Source organism: Stegodyphus dumicola, chromosome 9, assembly GCF_044657685.1.
Source record: "Stegodyphus dumicola isolate Sdum_Otavi_A_Nest chromosome 9, ASM4465768v1".
In the NCBI taxonomy this organism is placed as follows: Eukaryota; Metazoa; Arthropoda; class Arachnida; order Araneae; family Eresidae; genus Stegodyphus; species Stegodyphus dumicola.
The window spans coordinates 122,464,691-122,480,879 of record NC_140776.1 but is presented as its reverse complement, the minus strand read 5'-3'; the positions used below and the strand labels follow the sequence as shown (position 1 = coordinate 122,480,879).

Sequence of the window (16,189 nt, the reverse complement as noted above, 5' to 3'; positions counted from 1 at the left end):
TTGTGAGGAATCAATTGATATAAATTGCAGTTTTTCAGAAAAATATATTTTTACAGAAATTGAAGAAATGTTCGACGTTTTAATTTCCCAATTGAAATGGAGATATGAAAAAATAAATGAAGTCTCTTTCGATTTTCAGTTTCTAACAGGTGAACAATTAATGTCATTAGATTTAAGTAATTTAAAGGCAGCAGCTTAGAACTTAGCACTTAAATATCCAAATGATACGAACGCTGAAGAAATTCAGCCAGAAATACCTAGTTTGGAGGGGAGGAAAAAAAAAAAAAAAATGCTATTTCAATCATTAAGGACACAAAAGCTAAAAGCTTACAACTTTCAAAAATAATTTCCGATTATATTTTATTCGGTCCTATGCGAATTTGGAAGCAGCGTTAAGAATTTTTTTAACATTGCCAGTTACTACAGCTAGTGGCAAGAGATCTTCACTAGGCCAAGAAAAACTTTCAAACGTGGCCGTTCTCTCTATTAAACATGAGTTAAGTGATCAAACAGATTTTGAGAAAATTATTGATGATTTTGCTTCTTTAAATGCAAGAAAAATTAAATAATAAATATGCTTCAAAAGTTTATGCCATAACTTTTTGAGCAGATTTATACTTAATATTATTTTCCATTTTTCAAAAAGCATATTTTTAATGTTTTCCATTTCTAAATTGTTAATCATTATATATGTTTCACTTTGTGGAACAAAAAGTTATAGTTAAATATTACAGTATGAGTTATTGTATTTTTACTCGAAATAGTTACTTTTAATGAGCACAAAATATATCTGAATGTAGTTAATTTGTTCAATATGTATATATATATATATATGCAGTAATGCATATATCTATATTAAAGACACAAAGTAAGAAATTTACAACTAATGTTTCACAAAGATGAAAATTTTTGAAATTCATAATTAATAAATTTCAAATAATCTAATAAATGCAACAAAGAATTTAATAAATGTAAAATCCAAAACTTTTAAATTATGTACTGCATAATACTATGTTTTCAAACAACATTTAGTATTATTTATTTATTTTTCGTCCCCCAAATAGGTAAATAATGCATTGTATACAGGGGTGCACATTTATCGCTTTGCCTCAGGTGAAAAAATATGTAGGCACAGCTCTGGAATTAGCATTACTATTTTAAAATACTGAATAGTTAATTAGACAACTTTTCAATTAAAAGTTTTAACAATTAGTTAACAGCCAAAAATATGAAATATATCATTTTCTTACCCTGCTGTCATCACCATATGACATAAGGTTATCAGTTAGCCTTGTGTATTCAAATTCTTGATTATTTGAATAAACTCGATAAATCTAATCGGGATAATAAAACAAAACTCAAATTTTGTATTAATATAAGTGTATATATTTACAAAATATAACAAGCAACAGAATTAAAAATAAAAAAAACCTATGTTATAAGCATACTTAACCATCTACTAAAAAATACGTTAACATCACCAGTATACCATAATAATAATAATTGCTCATATAAATGCAGTTTTCAAATGTAAACCGTATTTATATAATTTAAATTCATATTATTATGATATGCTTTTACAGTAAAATAACTGATAAATTTTAATGTTAATGAAATTCTGAAGTTCTAATAAGAATCTTGCACATTAAAAAAAAATTTTTTTTTTTTTTTTTTTTAAATTTGGAACTATAGTTACATATTATTTGTAAATTTGGTATCAGAAAATTATTCAGATTAGCAATTTAAAATGATTAACCAACTGAGTGGCTCAGTTTTTTAAAAGCCTCGGCTTTTTTACTTTTTGAATGGCTTTTTTTCGCAAGTCTCTGACTGGCATGGCATATGTTCAGGAAAACCCGTATTTAAACTTCTACTAGCAAAATTTTTATACTATTTATTTTATACTGTTTTTATAAATAATTTCCATTCATTAAGATGATATTTATATTTTTAAAGAAAGTAAGAAAGCAAAATATTTTAAATTATAATCTAATACATAGCAAGAGACAAAATCTCATAACTATAAAGGCTGTCATGCCACCTCAGAGAGTTAATTAATGTAAAAATAATAAACAAATGACTAATTACCTTGAAACAATCAGCTCCGACACCAATATGAGGTTCAAGTTCTTTTTTCACCTCTCCCAAGGTTATTCGTTTGTCAACATACACCCTGAGCACTAGGGGAAAACGTTTTTGTAAAGTATGCAAATTCTGAATATTGTATAAAAATAACAGTAGCACAGAGATACCAATGAATTACAAACAAAATTATTATGTAGAACATGAGGCAAGAATACTTATTTTACTAGTCATCATTTCCTTTACCAGAAGAAGGGGGGGGGGAAAGGCACAATGACAATACTTTGTAAATGTAATACATTATTACAGAAAACACTAAACTAAAGAACAAAGCTGATCAACATATAATATATAAAGATTAAGGACAAAGCAATGATAGCATTTTGAAAATGCTTAATCACCCTCTTTCAAACACAAAGTTTTGTATATGTTTTCACTTCAAAATAAAAAATTTTCATCTTTGATTTTTTTTTATTTTCTTGTAATGTTTTGTTATGCTTCCTTTTGTTTTATTTTTTCTGAGATGCTTTTGTTCATAACATTTTTAGCAGAAAAAATAATTGGCTCATGAACCCTAAAACCTATTTTATTAATGCAGTTAATTTAAATCCATTTTGGGAAGGGGTAGAATTCGGATACAACTGATTTATTTATAAAAATTAAAAGAACGTTATAGCATAGATAGTTTTAAAAGTACTTTTTCTCATATATTCAGACCATAAAACCTACTTCTTAATTTGTGGTTTTAATAATTCACTGCTATAATCTATATTGAGACAATGAGTAGCAATATAACAAATTGGAATACGTTAGCCTAGTGATGGCTGCATATTTCCATCACCTCTGCTAGCAATTAAATCTGATGAGTGCAATCTGATGTAAATGAAGTCAAACATAATATCAAACTCATTACATGAAAACTGAAATCTCATGGGACAAGGGCCACAGTGACAATGAAAAAGCTATTTAGTTAGTAAAAATAGCAACGATTCAACAAGCAGATGAATTTATTGATGGTATTATGGCCTTATTCTTATCTAAAATCCAACTAATGCAGAAAGCCATGGTAAAAAAAACAACATGATTAGGATAATGCACTAGAAGAAAAGACAGTTTATACATTCCTTCCAAAAATGAATGATAAATATACAGACATTAGTTGTCATCTATTCTAAAATGTATTTGATCACAGTCTTTTTCTGGCATATTTTCATGCGAAAGATATTTCTTCAGCATACACATACATAGCATACTACAGAACTACAGAATAGCGACGAACCCAAATCTTATATTTTTTTATTTCATATTTTTTGCAAATTTAAGAAATTTTGTTTAAAATTTTTGTGATTTAAAAGCTATGCATAGCCATTCTGCAAAGTGTAAGATATTTGTGTTTTAAATTTAATCAGAAAACTAAATTAGTGATATATAAGAAGTGTGTTGCCATTCAGCAAAATTTAATATATTTGTCTTTCAAATTGGATAAAAGAATTAATTAAAGCAATATAAAATATTTTTATTTTCCAATGCACCAGTTTGTCTTTATTTACGGAAACATAAGATTTAATTTTCTTTCAAACAGTTCATTATTAATAAAGTAATTTAAAAGCAGTAAACATATTTATTTCAATAGTAATTACCAATTGGATCCATGAAAATGCATTAATTAGATTTACTTAAATTATTACATATTTTATATAAATTATTTTAACAATTAGTTACACATTAAAATGATAGGATCAGGAAATGGTCTGATGCATATTCTGCAACACAACTGATAAATTAGCTATAAATGATTTTGTTGCTTTTATGGATGTATATCCTTTCAATGAGAAATAGTTCACATAACTTTTTTAAAGTAAACTTATTACTAAAGACAACAAAATTATGGAATCTCAGAAATGCACGAAAATTATAAAGGATTCATTAATAAAGAAAAATATTTATCTTATACACAAAAAAACACAGTGGCCATGGGGCAGTGCTAAATGGTATAATAAATGCCATCGATAGCACCTTGATTCTCACTCATCTGAATTTATGCAGAGACATCTGCCAAAATGTTGGAATTATTATTATATTAAGGTTCTCTTTAATGTTGGCAGCCATGAAAAATTTCATACTTCCTATTTAAATTTAATTTTGTTTAGACATTTAATTTTTTCCACGAACTGTAACAAAAAAACGTAATACATGAAGTTACCCTTTCATCTAAATTCAAATAGATAGGAAGAAATAAGAATTATTCTTACTTCCTTGCATTATGGTTACCATAATTATTTTTGGCATAGTTGACATCAACAAAAGTTTGCCGAATTTTATAGTCCTAATAATGAATGGTATTGTACTCATTATCCTTATTAAGGGTAAAAATTAAAAATTGGGAGACTTTATCAGAGTCTGGAAGATCAGGATCTGTGATGAAAATATACACCTATGGGCTAATATATCATTATCTTTCATTAACATTCTGTCATCCACCTGATTATCTATATACAATTCAAAACTGTTTGACATCAACAAAAGTTTGCCGATTTTTAGTCCTGATAATGAACGGTATTGTACTCATTTTCCTTATTAAGGGTAAAAATTAAAAATTGGGAGACTTTATCAGAGTTTGGGAGATAGGATCTGTAATGAAAATATACACCTATGGACTAATATCTCATTATCTTTCATTAACATTCTAGCATCCACCTGATTATCTATATACAATTCAAAACTGTGTTAATAATACACCCATGTGCAAAATTAAGAGAATTTACAAACTATATCTATTTTTCTGAGAGGTACTGAACTAAAAGATGCTAATTTTGTCACCAAAGTATTATGCAAATATTCAGAGTCAAATACAAAACTTGCATAGCTTTCATAAGGTATCAGGTAAAATGAGTAGCGACGAACATGTGGATGATGGAATGAGATGGAGAATTGTTGGTAAATTGGAAGCAGGCCAACCACAAGCACATGTGGCTATAAAGCTTAATGTAGTGTCATCTGCAATTTAAATCCCTGCCTCATAAGCTTTACTGATAATTATATACATAAAAAATTACTCTTGAATAGTACATCTTTTTTTTTTTTTTTTTTTTTTCTGTTACAAATATATATTCTTGCCAAATTTCATTAAAATCTGTTCATTAGTTTTTCGGAAATTCGATATACTTCACAAATTGTATTAATTTTGCACATGAGTGTACTTGAGGTTATGCCTTCAATGTAGATAATCAAAATAGGGCCAAATGCTAAAGGGTTAGTAAGAAGTCATCTTTGGAACCCATATAAATATTTATACTATTTTTATTTATTGCATGTGTGATAATGATGAAAAATAAAGTATTTGATAAAGATGAAGTTAATGCAAAATAAGCTAAAATGCATTGAGATATTTTACATTTTATCACCAACACATAACCTTCAACCATAATTCAGAATTTTTTTTTAAAATTAATGTATGAACACAACATTCAAAAGAAAACAAATACCTGAATTATGACTAACATGACACAACCTTATTTACTTGATCTAAAAGAAACAAGTAATTCGAACAAAATGTTATTTTAGATATATTAAGGAGGAAAACACTTTTGACTGTTTAAAGTAACAAGAGCCACAAACATTGCATCACATTTACATATCTATACTATTTAAAATATTGGCAAATAATATAATAAAATTTTATATCTTGCTCAATATCCTAATTGTTTCCATGCTCGCTTTTAAAGCAAACAAAAGGGCGAAATCTTAATATATACTAACCTGCTGTAATAATGAATATTAAGAATCTTAATCATTGATATAAATGTGCATCTGTACCTTAACAACTCAGTCAAAAATTAATCAAGAAATTATTTTCATTTCAAATCAAAATACAAGTAATTTAACAAATTTACTTCAAATCCAGTTAATTAAAATATTTCAAAACTTTCTGCAGTAAGAACAAATAAATCCCTAATCCACATTTTAATGCCATAAATATTAGAAAGATTTCTCAAAGTTTGTATTTACAAATAAGTTTCAACTATTATAAAATGTATAAGTTTTTCCACAAAGGTATCACTTTCTAGAAAGACAACTATCTTTCATTTGAACATGATAATTCTATACACTAGATTTTCTAACTGCTACTTTTTCTTTTGAACTAGCACTTTAAAGTTCAGTCCAAAATATGTTGCTGAAATAGGCTGGCATTGCTAGCTAATTAAATTTATCAAAGTAAGTTTCAGAGAAGGTCTCAAAAACAACGAAAACTTTAAACTCCTTTTTATTCATCTGGAAACATTCTATTTCCGTAATCAATGTCATTCACAATACATCGGAGGGGGGGGGATTTCCATTTACTTCTCAATTCCTGATAAAATTCATCAAAAATCCAATATTCTGATGAATAGAATTTAATGTAATTTATATATCTAACACATACCTTGAAGAACTGACCACAAAATTGAGAACATTCTCTGCACAGATTTGACTGAATACGGAAAACCACATTGAGGCCCATAGAAAAAGTTACCTTCATGGAGAATTTTCTAAAAAAAGAACCGCTCTCATTGCTTTTATATATGGATAATACACCAAAAAAAAAAAAAAAAAATCCTTGCAGCCACCCTATTTGCTATGATTTTAACACAGAATAAACTAGACATTCTGCAAACTTTATCCAGTAAGTCACTAACAAGTCTCAATCTTTTCATAACTAAAAACCCATAAATTAAATGCTACAATGCAGCTGCATAATTTTTTTAATTATCATTTTTTCAATTAACAGTTGGAACTAATTAATTTTAATAAATCAGTTTACCACAATTTTCAATACAGCAGAAGAAAACATATGTTACATAATACAAAATTTTAAAAAATTGGTAAAAATTTCAGAAATTTATAAAAATTAAATAAATGGGTAGAATGGAATGCAGTTTGCCCAGAAAGGAATCACAAGGAGGAGGATTTTTTTCAGCAAAGCACAAATACTTAATTTTACCTCTGCATCAAAAGAAGTACTTAATTTTACCTCTACATCAAAAGAGGTGCCGCACTGCATTAACAATAATAACAAACACCAAAGCCAAAATGGGGAAGAAAACCATTCTCCTTTACTGATACATAACCCTGAAAAATTAGTTTTTTCATATATAATGGATTCTGTGCATGTAAATAAATGGAATTTAATACTATTTTGTACATGATCATTACTACTTATACACTACAATAATTAGTGATAATATGAACTAAATATAATAGTCCCAGTCTCATTTTAACTGGCCATTATTTCACAAAGACTGTTTTTAAAAAATAAAATTTTTGTTGTTCATTCTATGATAAAGAATGGTACTATTACTCATAACTTTTTGAGCTTAAGATGTTTTTAACCTGCCTTCCATATCATAGATGCAGCACTCACTTTAAAATAACAAACTCAAACAAGCCAAAATGAAATTCATTTACAATGGCAGAACCGATTCAAAATGTTAAAACATTCTTTTATTAACCAAACTAATGCAAAAAAACATTTCACCTTCCAATGGAAAAACACTTTTGTGGAAAAAATAATAATTTTACTTAAAAGAAATTTACAAAATAAATACACACATAAATATTCCTAATATTTATAATTTATAAATATTTTATAGATAACATATATGCATACTTTTTAGAAATACAAATTCCGTCTCTAATAATCATATACATCAAATGTTCAGTCCCATACAGATCAGTTAATATGAGATCTGTTTATTCCTCATCGAAAATCCCCTCTCTTGTGATTCACCTTTGTGCAAAGCACACCTGTTCTATTTTTAATAAAATTTTCACCTTGTGAAATATCCTCTAAATAACAATATGGCAAGTCTTATACACACCGGGGAAAAAAAAAAAAAAAAAACTTTGCGGTATTAACAATTTAAACACCACTGATAAATTCAACCTTACACTAAAAATTTAGAATAAATTAAAAAGCAGATAAGACTTACTTCTTTCTCCTGTTTCATAATCTGTGTAATTATATGCCCTGAAGTACCTTTTAGGTGTAATTTCAGGCAACACAGTTTGATTTGAACATGTACACAAATTTTTACAACACTCAGAGTTATTACATTTTGAGTCTTTGGTGTTCTCTTCAGGTGAGGACATATTGCGTGTATCATCTTGTCCATGAATAGGGCAATTAGTATCTGTGTTCATTAACATACTGTCACATTCAGGTTTTGACACTTCAGAACTAGAATGAAGGGGTTCGAGATCTTGTTCCATCTCGGTTCCCATTATATCGGGAGAGTTATTTCGAGGGGATAACTCATCACCGACCAGTGTCCTTTCACTGTCCGTCAAGCTGCTGTCTTCAGATTGATCACTATGAATAGCTTGGTTACTGTGGCAGCCATTGGTGGATGCTGTGTCACCTATTTCGCTGTCACCTAAGCCTTCATCGTAATCTTGGGACGGGTCATCAGGAGTGATTGTGATGTGGTTCTTCTTTGTGAATTCAGCATTTGATGAGGCTAGGACTTTAGACCCTTCAACCCAATTGGAATCAAGGACGGAGCACATTTTGGAAGATACACTGATAGTAGATGATTTCTCCAATCCCACTCCAGTATCAGTGGAGTCTAAACAAAACAAATTCAGTATTAAATAACAAGCCTAAGAAAAGTTAAAATACACTGAAAATGGATATTTGTGCCCAAACTAGGCACAAAATAGTTCAGTAATAGTTAGGAGTAAGATATGTAAACAGCCAATTATAACATCTTAATTAACACCAATGGTCATCAACAAGCTCAGCTTTCATTCCAGTTATGCACAGCAGTGGGCACATATGAACACAACTTAAATTATAAATTTACAATAGAAAGAATTGCTTAATGTCACAAATGCCAAAGGATAAACAAGTAATAGTAAGATGCAATATTCTATAATTAGAAACATGAAAATGGTTATGTTTCTAAAAATTGATTTACGATTAAATCTGAAGTTTTGAAATCTAGCTGTTTGTACACCCATTGTGCAGATTTCCAAAAATTTGAATGTTTATAGATTTTTCGTCTGAATGATTTAACCTCAGTTTTATACCAGATACTGAACATCCATTGCTGGAGGGAAAATGGTTATCTTAATTACTTCCTTGTATGAAGTAAAAAGGAACTATTGTAATCGCGAAAAATTTCGGGTATCATTATTTCCAACAAAAATATCCATTTTGACTGCTATCGAATGCAATCTATGTTTTTGTGTGACATTTGTACGTAAGGACAGAGAAAAGGATTCTTTTTCCCCCAAAAAATTATAAAAGAGATTTAAAATGAATTCTGAAGCAAATTTTTTGCGCGGTCTGTGCATATGTATCTTGCATAACTCAAAAACAAGTAATCTGAGAACGTTGAAACTTTGTATATAGGACTCTATAACATGTAGATGTGCACCTCCCATTTTGGTTGCAATAGGCCGCACCAAAAGTATATAAATATATGTATATATATATATATATCTACTCTGTTACTTGGCTCAGTGATCTCAGTTTTTTTATTCTTATATTTTTTTAAATCATGCACTTTTTGCTTTAAAAATGATTGAATTATGTTGTTCTTATCTTCCAGTTAAGGTTTTTATGCATTTAGTAAATCTGCATGCAATATTTGTAGAATTATCAACAATTTAAAAGTTGTTTAAGTGCGGTTAAACCTAATTATTTTTACCATAGCAGACATGTTTGTTTACATTAGAAACTTAGCAAAATAATGGATTTGTTGCTAATCTAGAGACACTAAGCTTTGCAACAACAAAGCTAATGCCTTTTTTAACTATTGTGAATTAAATCATGCTTAATCCATTTATTCGAGGAAATAAGTGTTTAAGATTTACTTCGTAATTTTTAGCATAGATATTTTGAATCTTTATGTATTTTTACCTTGTCACGAAGTGAGAACTGAATTAATTTTCTTTTCTCTCCCCCCTCCTTTTTTTTTTTTTTTTTTTTTTTGTTTGCTTGCTCAAATTTTTTTATACATCGTTTTAGATTTATTATAGTATTTGAATGGAACATGTGGCAACGATTAGATGATAGAAATTTTTCTGAGTTATAAAATGAATGAGATGTAATACTGTTAAGTGAACCTTAACGTTATTGCATATATATATCAGTTAACAGGTCTTAAAATGCCATATTTTTATTTAAAATCATCGACCAAAATACAATTGTCATGTGAATTTTTAGTTTCACCCATTTATACCAAACAGCATTACTATAAAAACTAAATAAAATAAAAATTTGAAATCTCAAAATAAAAGTTTCCTCTTCAGACATCTTACCAGTTTTCTTGACAGCACTTTCACAAAATAATTATCTGAACTTAAAAAGAAAGTAAAAGTTTTTAAGACAAAAAAAAAAAGTATTTCAATGAACAGCATTGGGTATTCCTTTAAAAATTTTAGAAGAACCCAATAATATTTCACGCAAGCTATGCTCACTTGTTTTTATCATTTTGTTTCATTTGTAAGTTAAATAAAATCATTGTCTGCATTACATGAAACAAAGAAACTCTTCTCAGAATTCATATTTTATCTAACTATTTACTATCAGAAACTTAAAACAGACAAATAAGAATGCAGTAACTGTTTATAGTTACAGTCTTCAATTAATTTAATAAAATTGAAGAATTATTTAAATTGTTTTCTTTTTGGTTACAAAAATTACCTGACCTAACAATCTTTTCAACAAGGCCCAAAAGTGTTGCATATGTTAAAACTTTGTATTTCCTGAAAACAAATATAATAAAACCAAAATGAAATACAGCCAACTTTTTGCTTTTAAAGTATGGACGCTTATAATTTTCAAAAGATGGGAAATTGAATGGTACAGTTTATTATTTGCTACTGTGTAGAAGGGCGAGAGTTTGATCACTCTGAATTCAAGAATGGTTTATTCAAAATCAATATCAAATTAAGTTTTTTTTTTTTTTTTTTTTTTTTTTTTTTAACCTAAATTTAAATGCAAATGAAGAGTGCATTTACAGGGGAAAATAACCTTAAACTTTTTATTACAAACAACCATATGCAAAAACTTGTCAGTATATTTCACTAAACCTCACCTTACGCTTATGTAGTTACATACAAAATGTCTAACTTCAGTAAGTTATGTTCTTATGCACCTGCTTTCATTAACTCCCTAACACTCTTAACAAAATGTTTCTGTAACCTGTTTCACAAAATAAAATACGGTATTCAAATATTGTAAAAAGCTTGCTCATAAGTCAGAATAGATTTTAAGTTATAAGGATGCAAAAAGGGGAGCATTTGCCCCCCCCTTTTTTTTTAAAGTATCAGAGATAAAAGTTTTTGAAAGAGATAAACCTGTCTAACCTAATCATTGTATAGCTAATAGAAATATCATAGTTGCCAGCCTTGAAAGAGAATATGTTTTGAAAGAGTGAGTCTCAAACAATTTTTCACTCTACGTGGCAACACCACTTTTAAAAAAAATCCATTTGGCTTTTGTGTATGATTATGGTTATTGAACTATTTATACGAGTACGATTATGGTTATTGAATTATTTGTACGAGTCTTATGAAAATATATTAATATTTAATTACATATTCAAAGATTTATTCAAAGTTTCTTAAACTTTTATACTGAAAAATTCGTATGTAGGAAAAGAAAGCTTTGATTTATCAAGTTACTTTTATATATGATGAAAATAGACTTAATAATTACTGTACATATATATTATTGTATGGATAAACTTAGTAATGTACTATATATTGATGTGAAACAAAATTAAATACAAATATTAACTGACTAAATATTTGCTGATAGAATACACACAAAATGTTCTACAAATATTTACAGCAAATCAAGGCAATTCAGATCAAATAAATTTAATGAGAGAAGTTATGCTGAAAAACCATTAGGCATGGAAGAATGGAATTTGCCTAATTTAAGTTTCATTAATTCGATAAATTTCATTTATTATTGGAATATATTTTCCTTAGAAAAGGCTAAAAATTAAAAACTGGATGATTCAGTGGGGGACCAGGAAACTGAGATATAAAATAAGAAACCAAAAGTCTTCCAGTATATGAAACAAACTGAAAAACTACAAAATTCATTCATTGGAGAACAGTCACTTACTGAAACCCATTTTAAAATAACTCATATACAGAATATTATTTAAATTTCACTTCCATCTAGATGCTTCAAAAATTTCCAAATGGTTCATTTTAAGAAAAAGTTAAATGAAACTTATCAAGATTCCTGCTGAAAATGACAGTTTAAAAAATTTGATATCTTACATAATTTTGAGAATTACAATTAAACCTACATACCATTTTCTTCTGTTTCTTCTTCACTGCTGGAGTCATATTTCCCTCCATCTTCATCACAGTTATGGAGACGTAAACGATCTAAAATTGCTTCAAAAGATTTTTCATTAAATTATATTTTTTACAGATACTAACAAAAATTCTAACAGTAAAAGACCTTCAGTTATATAATAAATTACACAAAATTAAAATGCAGCAAAACCTCTTGTAGCAAACTGCCTCTGAAAATGACCACCATTTATAAGAACATTAAAAAACACATTGCTACTAGACATCACCTGTCTAAGGTCACCCTTTCACAACACATCATTTGGAACTATGCACAGTCATCTTAGACAGGTCACAGTACACATTTTTGATCAATCTAAAACACTATAAAAACAGTATATTCTCAATATGTATTAGTTCATTCAGTTCCAAATTGTGAAAAGTACTTGCAAATGTCGTAGTATCCTTAACTAATCTTCAAAGCAAAATTAAAAAACATGTGCAACAGCACATAACTTGTTATGCAAAAATTAAAATAGTGAATGAGCTTACATTTAATCAATACTCAAAGCAATAGCTTTAAAAGTAAACTAATATACATCAGAATATTTTAACATGTTCGCTGCCAACTACCAGTTATCTCATAGGTCAAAGTTTGTGTTTAGGCACCAGCTATGATTTAATTCGTAGAACGTTTCTGCTTTACCTATGCCAGATATTATCAAACTCATAATATTTTCATATTCTTTGAAGGTATCTGGCTTTGGAGATTAGGAAAAATACAACAATCTGGTGCAATTCAGGACATTTATTATAATTAATACAAGTATAATATAATTAAAGTAAATAACATAGGAACTGTAAAAATAATCGAGCAAGTTATAACAATCTTTGTTATAATAATTGTTGTAAAAATAATCAATCTTTGTTATGAGCAACTGCCAACTATAAATATACTCATTATGAGTATTCTCGTAGCGTCCGCTCTCATAAAAATTTTATCACAAAAAAAAAAAAGACTAACTCGTATTATTTATAAAGCAATAAAAAGTTATCTAAATTCAATATCTTTCCCCCTAAATACATGTTCGTATTTTTATTTTACAATTAATTAATTTAAATTTGTTGGCATGGTGGAACGGTTTTTTTAAAATGTTGCTCAGCAGTGAACGAGTTAAATGCATTTATGTGATGACAACAAAAATTTCAAAATTATAATTAAAAGGATAAAAAGTGCATCTAGTACTTATACACAGGAATAAAATTTACTTTTCTTAGCCTAGTATTCATTCAATTTTTGTTTTTCGACTTAAAAAACAAGCTAATTTCATAAATGATTTAACTTTTTCATAGCAAGTATACATCAAAACAAGTACAGTGTATTTCATATTGAATAGGACAAAAAGAAAGCATACCTGTGAATGCTGTTACTACTTTATTTTGATAAATCAAACTCACAGTGAAACTATTGTTATCCAAGTCCTATGTATGCCCCTCCGGTGACACAGCGTCCAAATTGTGAAAAGTATTTGCAAATGTCATATCCTTAACTATTCTTCAAAGCAAAATTAAAAAACATGTGCAACAGCAAATAACTTGTTATGCAAACATTAAAATAGTGAATGAGCTTACATTTGATCAATACTCAAAGCAATAGCTTTAAAAGTAAACTAATATACATCAGAATATTTTAATGCAGTATTCCAGTTTCTGTAACACTTGTGATAGAATAGCCTTTGTTAATGATTTGAGCCCTTCAGTTATCCACTGCTTCAGCTGCTGTTAAGCCCTGGGTAAATTGAAAAAATGAACACTTTGTCTTTAACAAAACTGCACAAGAAAAAATCGTAAGGGGGTAGATCTGGGTATCTCGGCGCCCAACATAGCAATGGCATATTGTTTAACCCAGCACGGCCAATCCAGCGATGGAGTAGACTATCATTCAGGTGCTGGCGTATGTTTTTATGCCAGTATGGTGGTGAATGAAACCGAGAAACTTGCTACAGAATGAAGGCAGAAACCGCTTCCTCCAACTGAGGGAACCACCACTCTAATAGCATATCTTGGTAAATGCAGCTATTAATATATTTCACCATGAAGAAAAAAGAATCCAAAACACAACTGATGGAAATGATGCACAAAATGTTCATCTGTGGAGAATCACATTCATGTTACATTACACCATGTGGATTTTCTGTGCCCTGAAATTATAAATTATGGTGATTAACTTTGCCAGAAATGTGAAAACTGGCCTCAACCGTAAATACAAATTGTTTGTAAAACCATTTGAGCTAATCTAGTAAATTCTCACAGAAAGCTTTATGTAGAGGTTTATCAGATGGTTTCAACTCCAGCACCACTGGAATGGTGCATAGACGAAATTGTAGACGCTTCCATAACACATGCCATACATTCCATAACACATGCCATACATTTTCGGTTTTGGCTGCTGTTCGTCCTGGGCTGGCTTTCTTACGTAAGCATCCCATATCCTGAAACTGTTTCACCTGCCATTTGATGTTGTAATGATGATGCAGTGATTTTTACGACATTTCACGCAAAAAAAAGTATTTGAATGATGATAAACGATGATGTTTCAATGTATTCCATAACACAGTATGCTTTCTCCTGCATGGATAAGCATCAATCTGAATAACAGGCCTCTAGTGGCGATTTTGTAAACAGATTTTTTTTGCTGTCAGCAGATAAAACTTGAATAGTGCTAATTTCAGAATTAATTTTTTGTCTTAATAAATCAATTACAGAACTTGTACTATTATATTCTTTTTGTCCCATTCAATATGAAATACCCTGTACAACAAAAAGAGGGGAAATAATGCAAATACGTTTACCAAAATATAAACATTTACTCAAAATAAATGCTTATAAACAGTCACCTGTAATACAATTTATACAAATAATTCACTAAAATTTTATAGCTTATGTTAATATTTTAATAAAACCTCAAAACTATATATAGACAGCCATTTGTGAAAGTGACATATTTTTAAAATATAACTAAATAATGGATAGCATGGATTTCTCTAAACCATCCACGGAAAATTGGTCATCTAGGAATACAGAAGGTCCTCTTATGAAGATTTAAATGTACTTCCAAGAAGATTTACATTTTACATTTATTTTAATACTTATTTTCCTTACAGATTCCTTTTGTAAGATTATACACATAATTTTATAAACACTCTGATACCTTGGTAGGATTTGAGATAGGTTCTGATCATGTCTATGGTAGCAAAAATCACAGACATTATTAAATTAACTAACATTGCAAAGGGAATGAAATCAATTACAAAGTAAAAATCAGAGACATCAGAGAATGTTTTGATATAGAGAGCAGAAAACATTTATATACAGTATCCTGTGCAGTGCTTTATATACAAGTATATACTCTTTCATCTACTGCATTTATATTTTAGTATTAAACAGTGCAATAATAACAGTAGGATTTTTGTATAAGAAAGGATTAATTATTTTTCCTTTATTTCTTATTAGAAAAGTTCTTTTGATTATGTCCAAAAACATGGGACAGATTAAAATGTCAGATACAGAGGTACCATTCATTAATCTGAAAAATACTAAAAAATAAAATATACCTTTATCTACTTTAGGAAGGGCTACATGTATGCAGATGGTATGAGCATAGCAATCTAAAATTCTGAAAAGTTTTGATTGACTGTAAGGCTTTGCAGCATCTTCAGCATCTTTAAATTCAACAAAAACCTATTTCAAAAAATAAAAAAAAAAAAAAAAAAGATTTTTTACAAAATACATTAAATAATACTTT

At 28.7% G+C, this 16,189-nt stretch overlaps 1 protein-coding gene across 2 annotated transcripts in view; it reads right to left on the bottom strand.

The window, feature by feature from the left end:
- Positions 1–16,189, bottom strand: part of LOC118185187 (ubiquitin carboxyl-terminal hydrolase 47-like) — a 145,444-nt gene that overhangs the window by 29,172 nt on the left and 100,083 nt on the right. For both annotated transcript variants that reach the window (XM_035355008.2, XM_085824036.1), the window contains exons 23-27: positions 15,999–16,125; positions 12,400–12,486; positions 8,052–8,687; positions 2,089–2,180; positions 1,251–1,334 (exon numbers count right to left, since the gene is read on the bottom strand). In XM_035355008.2, coding sequence (XP_035210899.2) covers positions 1,251–1,334; positions 2,089–2,180; positions 8,052–8,687; positions 12,400–12,486; positions 15,999–16,125 — 1,026 coding nt within the window. The remainder of the gene's footprint in view (positions 1–1,250; positions 1,335–2,088; positions 2,181–8,051; positions 8,688–12,399; positions 12,487–15,998; positions 16,126–16,189) is intronic.